The sequence below is a fragment of the Oculina patagonica genome, chromosome 5, assembly GCF_052425735.1.
Source record: "Oculina patagonica isolate OP01 chromosome 5, crgOcupat, whole genome shotgun sequence".
In the NCBI taxonomy this organism is placed as follows: domain Eukaryota; kingdom Metazoa; phylum Cnidaria; class Anthozoa; order Scleractinia; family Oculinidae; genus Oculina; species Oculina patagonica.
In genome coordinates this window covers 16948177-16959467 of record NC_135762.1, presented here as the reverse complement: position 1 = coordinate 16959467, position 11291 = coordinate 16948177, and the positions used below count along the sequence as shown (strand labels likewise).

The 11291-nt window shown below is 37.7% G+C and overlaps 1 protein-coding gene across 10 annotated transcripts in view; it reads left to right on the top strand.

Annotated features, from left to right (window-relative positions):
• LOC144653017 (uncharacterized) overlaps positions 1–8392 on the top strand; it is a 73726-nt gene extending 65334 nt beyond the window's left edge. For 7 of the 10 annotated variants that reach the window (XM_078512912.1, XM_078512914.1, XM_078512915.1 and 4 more), the window contains 17 exons: positions 68–189; positions 1844–1915; positions 2157–2206; positions 2303–2410; positions 3422–3589; positions 3725–3820; positions 4080–4178; positions 4261–4371; positions 4719–4814; positions 4973–5054; positions 5153–5268; positions 5604–5697; positions 6028–6116; positions 6280–6393; positions 6590–6641; positions 7041–7138; positions 7502–8392. In XM_078512912.1, the coding sequence (XP_078369038.1) occupies positions 68–189; positions 1844–1915; positions 2157–2206; positions 2303–2410; positions 3422–3589; positions 3725–3820; positions 4080–4178; positions 4261–4371; positions 4719–4814; positions 4973–5054; positions 5153–5268; positions 5604–5697; positions 6028–6116; positions 6280–6393; positions 6590–6641; positions 7041–7138; positions 7502–7714 (1780 nt within the window). In that variant the 3' untranslated portion in view covers positions 7715–8392. The remainder of the gene's footprint in view (positions 1–67; positions 190–1843; positions 1916–2156; positions 2207–2302; positions 2411–3421; positions 3590–3724; positions 3821–4079; positions 4179–4260; positions 4372–4718; positions 4815–4972; positions 5055–5152; positions 5269–5603; positions 5698–6027; positions 6117–6279; positions 6394–6589; positions 6642–7040; positions 7139–7501) is intronic. The other 3 variants (XM_078512920.1, XM_078512918.1, XM_078512919.1) reach the window with 3 other exon arrangements.
• The last annotated feature ends 2899 nt before the right edge of the window (positions 8393–11291 follow it).

Sequence of the window (11291 nt, the reverse complement as noted above, 5' to 3'; positions counted from 1 at the left end):
TGGTTTATAAAAAAGTTAAAACCAAGTTTGTTGATACCTTTTCATTTGTTCAATCGTTTATGCTTAGTGACGCCGTGTTCACGCATGCTCGGTCAACACGTACACGACGAGGGTCCGCTGTAGTGTCCATGCCTGGGGACCATTACCAGATGGACCTTCATGTGCTAAATGTCCAGAGAGAGCCAATGGGTGAGTAGCATGCTGTGTTGATTTGTAAAAAAGAAACGCCTATTGCAAAAACGTGGCCGTTGACAAAACTGATATATTCAAATTAAAAATCTCCTTAATATGATAGTAACCTTGCAAAGTAAAAGCGTTTGAAAGTAAAACAGCCAAATGGCAGCTTTTCGAGATATCAAAAATAATTTTCATTTGTATGGATTATAAGGATTTTTATAATTAATAAACTATTGCAGTTTCTACAACTCTTCCATTTCGTTAACTTTCAGCTGAAAACTTTTAAATTTGGTTGGGTTACTTATGTTTAGGCAACTAATTGAACTAAACGCTCTCACACGCTCGTCTCCAGTTTTCACACGTTTTTACACGGGCTTAAACATAGCTGTACGTGGTCCTTGTCAATACACTTACTTTATTATAATCTTTAGGCTAATAAGATAAATGAAACTCCATTTTAGATTTAACGACGATCGTGAAAACTCGGTAAAGAGAAAGAACATCAGCAACAACAAAATCTGATTACCAAACTGCAATTGTCGATTCCGTCAGTAGACAAATGTCACCAATATAACTGAAGTCAAATCATTGTTTGTGCGTAAATGGATGTCAATATCTGATTAAACAGCCTTATCAGTACAAAGAAAAATATTCCTTGATTGTGTGAGGAGCTAAACACTGCCAATTTTTTTTTAAAAAAATCAATGTTTGACGATGTTATCTCGTTACTACCCTCGGATGGGAATAACCGGAAACAGGCACGTGATCGGTATTTGGCCCGACGGAAGAGTGAGCCTCGAATATTCCGCTTATTGTAAGCAAGTAAAGGACCTTTTGTTTTTTTCTGTACACCGTGCATTAAAAGTTCTCGGGTAGCCTTTAAAATAGACGAAAAGACTAAAAATGAAAAAAGTTACGCTCGAAATGAATTCAGCGTGATTGTGGGACATTCTGCAGTTGCAAATGCGGAAAGCCCTAAAAACTTACAAATATTTGTGAAATGTTTCTTGTGCCGCGAGTCCGCGACCAATAAGCTGCAACAAAAACCGCAACGGCCAAAATGGTGGTTTTTGTATTCAATCTTACCCAATTTTAACCATCCATGTACCTAAACATTGCAACTAATTTTCCCTTTTCTTTTGTTCTTCTTCTTAAACTGATATTTTATGTTCTTCCTTGATTTAAGGATTATTTTATAACTGGAGAAAAAAAAATTTAAATTGCATGACAATGTGTCCTTAAAGCAGATCAAAATGGTCAAGTTTGGGTCATGTGTGATAACCTCCAGAAAGTTCTTTATTCAGGATATTTTATTTTATTGTCATCCGCTTTGTGTTCGGAGGTACATGTTTTCGTGCGCTGCTGTTTTCTAGTTAATTTAGAGTTGTTGTGCACGAACAAAGATCAAGTGACTTGAGAAAATTTAGAGAACTTAATGCGCGTGAAAAGTTTGTAGGGTTCGAACTATTATTTAGAGGTTTCCGCTCATTTTGACATGAAACAGTTACAAACAAACAGTGGAATCACCTTTATATCAAATTTACGTGTTATCAAGAATATGCTGCTGATTTGTGGTACGAGAGACATAATTTAACAATTGTTATTTCGCATTTATTTACGTGAGTGTAATAGTTTTTATATATCCTTTCTTATTTTCTTTGCTAAGAAGGCAAGACCTTGAGCGTCATCCGCGAGAAGAAGGAGCTCTCCGGTTCGTCTACATCACTGAATAGTATCGGTAAGTAAAGAAACTTCTCAATAAAATGCAAAAACAGTGTGTAGCATGCATGTGTTCAAGCCAGTATTGCTTACATATACCTTTAGCCTGTAGACACTGTCGATTCTCTCCGAGCGCTACACGATTTCGCCCGAAACCCCAGCTTCGGCCATCCGAAGTCTCTCGACGAGAGCGAGCAAATTTACGGCATTTATGGCAAGCTTCTTTATTCTGACCCATTTCTTGCCTTATCTGTTTTTAGATCCAGAGAAAAGATCACGATGGTCAATTCTTAGACGAAATAAGAAGATGGTGAGTGTAAATTTATTTAAACGTTACCTGATTTTCGTGACATAAGTGATATTGTTATTTTGCTCATCGAGTTTTGCTCTTTGTTTGTCACGTTAGTTGTTACTGAAAGACAAACCCAGACAGGGTGAAGATTTCAAAGAAAGCCTGGCTCGCATGAGAGAGAACCCAAGAGCCATTGTGGAACATGAACTGTCCGAGTTCAAGGTAAATTACGGAGTATATTATGTGAATCACTTCATTACTGTGATCCTAATATCATTAAAGGGATACTCAGCTATTTTTAGCCGAAGCGCAAAGACCAACGTAAATCATGGGAAAGCCAACAATATTAGTGTGATTGTTTTAAAGTAGTACTCGTGAAGTGCCAAGAACCTGCATGTATTAGGAAGTAAGGGTGAATAAAGATGAAGAGGCCTGAAATGGATTGCAAAATACACAAAGCTGATGACGTAAGGAGCACGTATTCATGTTAAGCTAAAACTCCAACAAAATTTCCAAATTTTGTTACGATATGGAAAACCCGTGAGAAGTTGCTCTCCACCATTTAGTTTAAACTACTAAAGTTTTTATTCGATATATGGATATAAAACTTGTAGCTGAGCGGATACTCGATGATAAGGGTCATTACAGTTGGGCACGTTCAATCTACCGGATGTTTTTTTATTCGGCCGGGTAATTTAGCCATGGGTGTGGAACAACCATAGGTCCTCCCAACTCAGCATCAAATAAAAAGCTATGATATCAGGGGGATTATATGTAAATACTACTGTTGTTTTCAAACCCTTCCGCACTATACATAAATTATCTGTTTGTGGTTTCATGCAATCTAAAAATGCTTTTTATTGTGCACGCATACGTGTTAGATCTTTTGTTGATGTTAACCGTTTGTAAAAGAAGGAGAAATAGGTGGGGATTAGTAAATTTTTAAACAAATAGGGAAAAGTGAAAATGAAATTAAAAGTAGTTTTCTGCTGTTAAGTCGAAGTTTTCTCACGTGGGAGTTGTTTTAAAGCCTCTTTTAATTTCCCGGCGTTTTATTCTTAACTGTCATCCCATTTTATAAATCTTCACCTAGAACTGCCAGTTAACGGCAAAGAACTTCTGTAAACGTTGCAGTCGTCTACCTGATTGTCATTTACTGAGGAAAAGTCAGTTGACGAGAGAGAGTCGTGGCTTTTGTCTAATTAAAGTTATTTTTTAATTATACCTTTACAGAACAGTCACTGGACTCAGCTAATGGGCCAGAGTATGGAGAGAAGTCCGAGGAGGCCTCGGTCTGAAAGCACTCTGTCTGATCACGAGACCAAAAGACGCGAGGCAGTATGGGAACTATTTCACAGCGAGGTTGTTTACCTCATGAGTCATCTGTTGGTTCTTAAAGAGGTGAGGATTCGGGGTTTTTTCGAAGGTTCCCGATCAATGCTATAGATGTTTAGCCAGTACTTTTTTTTATAAGTTAGCTACTTTGCTTACTTTGCCGTTCTAAAACCGTTCTCCTAAATTTACTTATCTTGTCAGGTGTTCCTTGAGCCTTTGAAAGAGATTCAACAAATGGGACATCTGCAGCATGTAGACGCCAACAAAATCTTCTGTAATCTTCAAGACCTTTGTGAGGTAATATGCAGATACAATACAACCCTGCTGTTAGAAATAGACCAATATACCGCTGAATAAAACGAAAGTCACCCTCTCATACGTAGGCAGAGGCTCGTTTCCCTCGTAACACAATCTTTCCACCTCAGCGTTTCGGGGCGGGCGCTATTAAGATTTCATGCGTAAAATACAAAACATTCAGATAAAAGATAATTTGTTTATACTTTTAGTACCCTTTTTTAGTGTAGTATAATAACCTGTACATTCTGTTACTTTCCAGGTTAGCACGAGATTTGCCAAGAATCTTCTGCGCGTATTCCAAAATGAACAACCCACACAGTTTGGAAGTACTGCATCCGTTGTCTCTGCTTTCACGGAAGTGAGTATCATTTTCACTTCTCTAATTCTATAAGTGCCTTCTTTTATTTAACCGCTGACATCATGACGTTTCCGGTTTACAGTTCAGTCGGAAAGTTCACCCTCAGTACCAGAAATATTGTCTGAATTACTCCAAAGCCCTCAGCTATCTCGACTCACTGAAAAAGGACGAGGACTTTCAGGAGTTTATGAAGGTAAAAGTATGCTCTTTTAATCTATACCACTAAAAGTATCCGATAGCGTTTTTTCTTTATCTTTTTTTCTTATTTTCTAAGAAAAGTACATTCTTGTATGAGCAAAACGTCCTGAGGGCAGAATCTTAGGATCCTACTCTCGGTTATTCGAACTCTGTATTTGTAATAGCTTTTTAGCTGTTGCCCATTTTTTTCCATGGTAAGGATGATATGTTTCTTCTTCTGCGGCGTTTTTTAGTAAGCGGGCGAGCGAGCGGAAATTTAAGTCATCTTGAATCATTGGTAAACTATTGACTGGTTCGTGCAATCGTTCTTATATTTGTTGTTGTTTTGTTATATTTTTCTAGTGGTGTGAGTCCAACAGCAGATGTAACAGACTTCAAATCACCGACCTCTTAGTGGCCCCGCTACAACATCTAACAAAGTATCCTCTGTTACTTAAGGTAAAAATGAAAAAAAACAACATAATTTTTTTGAAGAATTCAGTTGAAACGAAGCCACAGTGACGCTGAAAACCAAAACAGACTAATAAATAGCTTAAAGGAACTCTCTCTTAGTCAAAAGAGAGACTTAATCTAAATGGTTTCTTCCTTACTTTCAGAATATCAGAAAACGAACTGCTGAAGGAGATGAACAACACAGTTCTCTATCTTCCATCATAAAAGCTGTAGAGCTTTCAATACGTAAGTGAAGATCTTTTTTTGCGTTATAAGCGCTAGCATAGCATAGCTTTCACTGATGAGTACCTTATATGATAAATAAATACTTTGATTTTTCACAGAGGAGCTTGAAGGTAAAGTCAAGTCTCGAGCAAACTACGAAAGATTACAAGAGCTTCAAAGTAGTTTAGTTTGGCCTTCCATTACTGAGCTGGATCCAAAGACTTATGTACCCGAGGTTAGTGATGCATATATTACGTTAACTTTATGAAATTATGACTACATTACGTGCTCTGTAATTAGATACCATGCTGTTATTTATCGTTTTCCCAGACCTCCGATCCCAATAGATATTTTCATTTAAACGTCCAAGGGTTTCTTGCGCACTTCTACTGTTTCTTGAAGTGACGAAATGCTTCAATTAATATATGATAGCTTCGATTAATGGAGACTATCCATACGCTGGACACCTGACCGGAATATTTGGACTTTCTGTTTTACACAATCGAAAAATCCCTGCTGAAAGATTGGAAGTATTACTTTAATTTTAATTTAAGCCTTATCTTTTTTCAGTTCTTAAGAGGCATATTATTGAAACAGCCGTGTGAGAGTCTACTGGCAAGTCCTAAAAGACAACTGCTGTACGAGGGACCACTAACATTGATGGGTTAGTCATAACACACTTGTGTTAAGTACTTGGTCGTAAGAAACACTTGAACAATTTTCGGTATTTCGGATATATCTTGGTGTTGCGAAAACTCTTGTTGGTTAGCTATTGTGCTGTGGTTCAAATATTGTTTATTGTCGTTTAGATTCTTTGTTTTACGTCATTCGGTGACCACAGCATTCACAACACCAAAATGCTACCACTATTACGTCTCATTTACTTTGTTGTAAACCGACTTGATAAGACGGGTTGTTTTTGAGTGATGTTCTGTGCCCTGTGCAGTATGCATTGTAAGTGTGACTGATCTACTGTGATTACTTTAACTTTCAGAAAATGCAAAAGTTGATGTGTACGCTTTTCTGTTTGACGACATGCTTCTTCTAACAAGATTCAGAAAACTTCCACAGAAAGTGAACAAGGTAAGAATTTGGATTTTAGAGTTTGAGTTTTTTTTGCTTCCTGAGAGAATGAGTTGAATATTGATTAAATTTATTATGGGTGGCTTCGTGCTTTAAGGATCAAAAGCATAGTTTTGAGAGAAAGTATTGTTGATTATTGTTTATTACAATTTTATGAATAAAGCATCCTTCATTGGTACAGAAATTGAATCTGACGGGAATGACAGATAGTCCACCATCCACCCCTCCCGTGGTCAGGCGAAGCATGTCCGGGGCTCAATACACAGTCTACAAACAGGTATTTATATGACGTTTTCGTGCTCTTTTGCTGGTGTTGTTTGCCTCTTCCCACCCTTAATGGGGAGGTTTGATCTGCGAGCAAAGTCTTAATCTTATTTTTCGTACGAGTACTTTCTTATTTAGCCATAGAGCTTCCTTAGCTGATAAATTCCGGTGATTCATCAAATATGTTGTGTTTTCTTGTTTATTAACAGCCAATACCGCTGGACAGATTCATCATCATTGATGCCGAAGCCACACATGCAGGTTTGTTACCCCATTTTTATAAAGTTAAAAAGGTAAAGTCTGCGTTCGAGCCTAGTGGCCCATCAGGCCGGAGCTTATCCCAGTTTCCGTAGCATGAAGCAACTAGGAGTATCGCCCCTGGATGGGACGCTAGTCTATCGCAGGGTTACCCCCCAGCAGTAAATTCGTCAGTAGCCATTTATACACCTTGAGAAAAACACAAGAACACATCGCAGTGTCCCAGCCAGGGCTCGAACCCGGACCGCTCGGGCTGGGTAATTTACGCGAGTCTCTGCGAAAGTACGTGGTGCGGACCTATATTTAGCGGTAGCTGTACCTATGCAAGGTGGTATAAAACCATTAAGAATACAAGGCCTTTTCATTAATTCTCATGGAATGTTTTTGCTGTGTTCTATATAGGAAGCACCTTAAAGAACTCGTTTATCATCATCCATTACAGCAGATTTAAACAAACAGTTGGACTGTACACGTTACAAGCACCGTCACAGAACCTCAAGGTAACTTGATTGAGTCGAACTCCTAACACTGCAAAAGCGGCAGGTGGATGTGTTAAAAAACGTTGGTTAAAGGATATGAAGAGGCATAGATTCTGTACGCAAACGTCTGATAGGGGTTGCTAACATATCCTTGTCTCATGTTATTTAGAAGAGAGCTTTCTTGAAATTCCTTACAGTACTAAGGAATGTTTGAATAGGAGCTGATTTCAGATTGTATTCCGACTATATATGTCCCACGTGCAATCATTAGTACGAATTAATAAAGTAATCGTAGATGATCTAGTGGTGCTAGGCAGTCCGTTTCAGAACAGGGCAGGGAATCCTCGAAACTGTACTTAAAACCTTTTTTGTTTTGACTCGTAGGAGACCTGGACAAGCACGCTAAAAGCGGCTCAGAGTAAATGGTCAGAGGCGGTGGCACTGGAACTAGCGGCGGAAACAGAAAAGATGAGCGCTTTTCAAAACATCAACGAAGGAGAAGTCGAACAAGACACCGATCCTAAATCACCAGATGACACGGTCATGAGTCAAACTCAAATGCTGTCCTATTATAAACCCATTGAATCACAGTGCTGACAAAATGCATTTGCAATGGATTCTAAGTGAGAAATTCTGGACATTAGCAACTTGTAATCACGTCATCGAGCTGGACCTCGTGTATCTACGCTTAAAATAAAGCTTCACTCCACTGCGCATGCACGACAGTAGCTCTTCATGAAGAGAAAGGGGGGTAGTTAGAGTCAACTTGAAGGAATCAATCTGCAGAAGTCGACCCATCACAGAGTTATCGTTTCTGGCGATCAAGCGATCATAAAGAAGTTCTGTTGATACGTTAATGTTGTTCATTATCACACTAGATCCAAGTATATCTGAAATAGAACAAGCAGTAAATATGAGTCAATCACACGTGAGATGTGACGTCAAATTTTTTTTTATACATTTGCGCGGATTGTGTTGCCGTATTCGTTCATAAACGAGCAATTGCGTGATCATGCTTTCGCAAGTGGAGCCTATAATCGACAGGTTCGAACTTTTTGCTCCAAGTACATACAATTATTTCGTTTTTTAGGTTAAGGTTATGCATAGATACGACGGTTAAATTATCCACTCAGGATAAGGAATTTACCTATATTACAAATAATACTTTAAACCCTTGCTAAGGTTCTCAGGGGAAAGGGAAAATACTATAACGTAAAACTGGTGTAAAATTGTCAATTGGGAAATCGAGAAATAAACAATCTACGATGGAAATAATACATGAGTTCGCAAGACTAGCATTTCTGTTATAAGTACAAATCTGGTATAAATTACAGAGATTATTAAATTGGTCTCTTTTGTAACATAGCAAAGACAAGGAAAACACAATACAATGCTACAGCAACAGCCTTGTCTTCATGTTAACACTATTTTAAGTGTAAGACGCTTTAATATTGATAAACTGTGTGACAGAGCTGTACATTATTTATATTTTAAAAGTAGAAAACGCGCGAGTTTACAAGCCTGGTGCAAACAGGAGACTTGATCCGGAAGAGATCAAATTTGTGTGGCTCAGGGGGTTATGATAATTTCAGAAAGAATATTCGTAGTAAGAAAACCAAATACTTCAAAGAAATAGTTATTTATTTTCATGTTTTGTGACAAAATACTTTGTACAGTTTAATAACACCCGTTACATTTTAGAGGATAGTTTTTCGTTTGATGTTGTAGCGCGAATAGAAAAAAGGTTCTTTTCGACGTGTGTTATCGAGGATGAATGTTATTTATTCCTTCATTCAATAATGAGAAAAAAAGTGAATAAAATAACACGAACACAATACGTTGTTCAGTTCTTGGTTTACTATCACGAAAAAAAAAAATTAGCCTGCGGTCAGGCTCATTTTTCGCGCTCTGTATGCGATGCGATGAAGAAAAAGAAGTAAATACGAGCGCTAAAAATATAAGTCTAACCGCAGGTTAGTGTTGCCCCAGAAGTCAAAGTAAAACAATCACTTAGAAGTCGTGGAGTATAAAATGTGTAACAGACTGACATTGTTCAGTAATTCTGTATTGTATTTTCATAGATGACTGCAGAAAGCTTAACTTTGTATGTCTTTTTGGCTTAGCTGCAAAAATCGGGACATAAATTTACATTACCATGCAGCATACGAAATGACGCTATCAAATACAACAGGCCAAACGGGAACTATTTTTAAAGGATAAAATATGGCAGCCATCGCTTTAGATGTTCATCGTTAGACATCATTCACCTTCATTAGACATTATTCACTTTCATAAGTTATCAGAACTATGCATTCCGGCAGTGAGCAACGACGAAATGCATTTCATAAAACTATAAAATTCAAAACAATCTTGCTCTAATACAACTGTAGGCTCTAATAATGGTTTTATGATCAGATTAAGATTAGCCGTTATGACAAGAAGTGGATTATTATCATTTGAAAAAGGTTCATACCAACTTTTAGCTTGCAGGTTAGTTCTAAACAAGATTTTTAGTTACGTCTTCGCAGAAAAGCAATGTTTTGAAATCGACAAACTGACAATACATGTAATAACTATTGATTTGTTTGACCCTCCACTGTTTGAAAGAATCTCACCTCTCCAATTGTGCTGAAAACTCGCACCTCGTCTCGCTTGGGTAACTGTCCAACTAGAGAAATATTAGGGAAGAAATTATTCAACATGACACGAGCGTGGGACAAAAAAAAAAAAATTCTGAGTCCCCGACGGGAATCGAACCCATGGCCTCCCAGATACCGGTTGGGCGCTCTAACCAACTGAGCTACAAGAGACTCGTTGTGAGCTGGGCAATTTACTAGGTTGATATATGACACGCGTCCTGCATACTGCTAGGATCAGCAATGTCGAAATCATCAAATGTGTAGAGAAATATTTTTACTTTTATTGGACGTTGTAATCTTGTCATAAAGTGCGCGAAGGAAGCTTAGCGTGAGCAAGTTTCTATGAAGCAGTTTCACATTTGCAAAGAAGAATACTGAACGGAGAATTCAACAACATGACCAAAAAATTTCGTTGGCGCCGCAACTGATAATAAAATTGGAAGAGTCCATCACCTTAAAATATATAACGAGTGGATCGAAGTTCTTATGAAATAAAAATATTAGAGCACAAATTTGTTCCGCAAATTTGTTTTTGCGGATAGCAAACAATGTCACTTCTATTGTATGATGAACTAACACCTCAACTTGCGCCGTAATTAGCAAAACTTCTCACATCGATTATATACTGGAAACTTACACCCCGAAATAGACTCGCGCCTTTTTTGTTTTTGTTTTAAAAGAGATGTCATACAAACAAACATACTGTCTCAAGTATAACCTTTTTTTGCGTTTGTTTAAATATCTCAGTTCCTTTCTGTAACGCACGCGCGCTAGCGCACACAAAACATGGCACAAATTGGCATATTGTAAGCAAAAACAATCTCATCTTTAATGTATTTTGAATGCAAACACCTACACTTGTGCCGTAATTAGCAAAACCTCTCACCGCTGGAAAATTACACCTCGACGTAAACTCGCGCCAATTGTAACGAAAAAAAGGATGCGAGCGAGCTGGCGCGCACAAAACACTTACCCACACAGATCATGACAAACAATTTTTTATAAACACGCTTCGGTATTTCCACCTCTATTACATACTGGAAACTTACATCTCGACCTAGACTCGTGCCACTTTCAACGAAAAAATATGTCATAGAAACTAACAAATCGTCTAGCGTGCAACCTTTTTTCACCTTTTTCATATTAATTTGTTTGCGTGTTCGAATATTTTAGTTCCTTTCTGTAAAGCGCGCAAGCTTGCGCAAACAAAACACTTAACACAAGTCAAAACAAGCAATCACTTATGAACACGCCCGATATCTCCATGCACAATTTAGCTAATCCAGGATTAAGCGTGATTTTTGATTTTTGATATTAGCTTTTTAATTTTTTTAGTTAAGTTATTTGTTCAGTTTCAGTCCTCCTGTTTTGACGCCTACTAACCTCAAACTCCACAAAAAAATTAGAATGGAAAACAATTTTATAAAGAGAAATTAAAACATTGATCGATGTACTTTTTTGTGTTAACGGCTCTCAATTTGACTTAAATTATGATCATTTTGAAATAGATTCATACCCATTTTGAGATGAGTTCC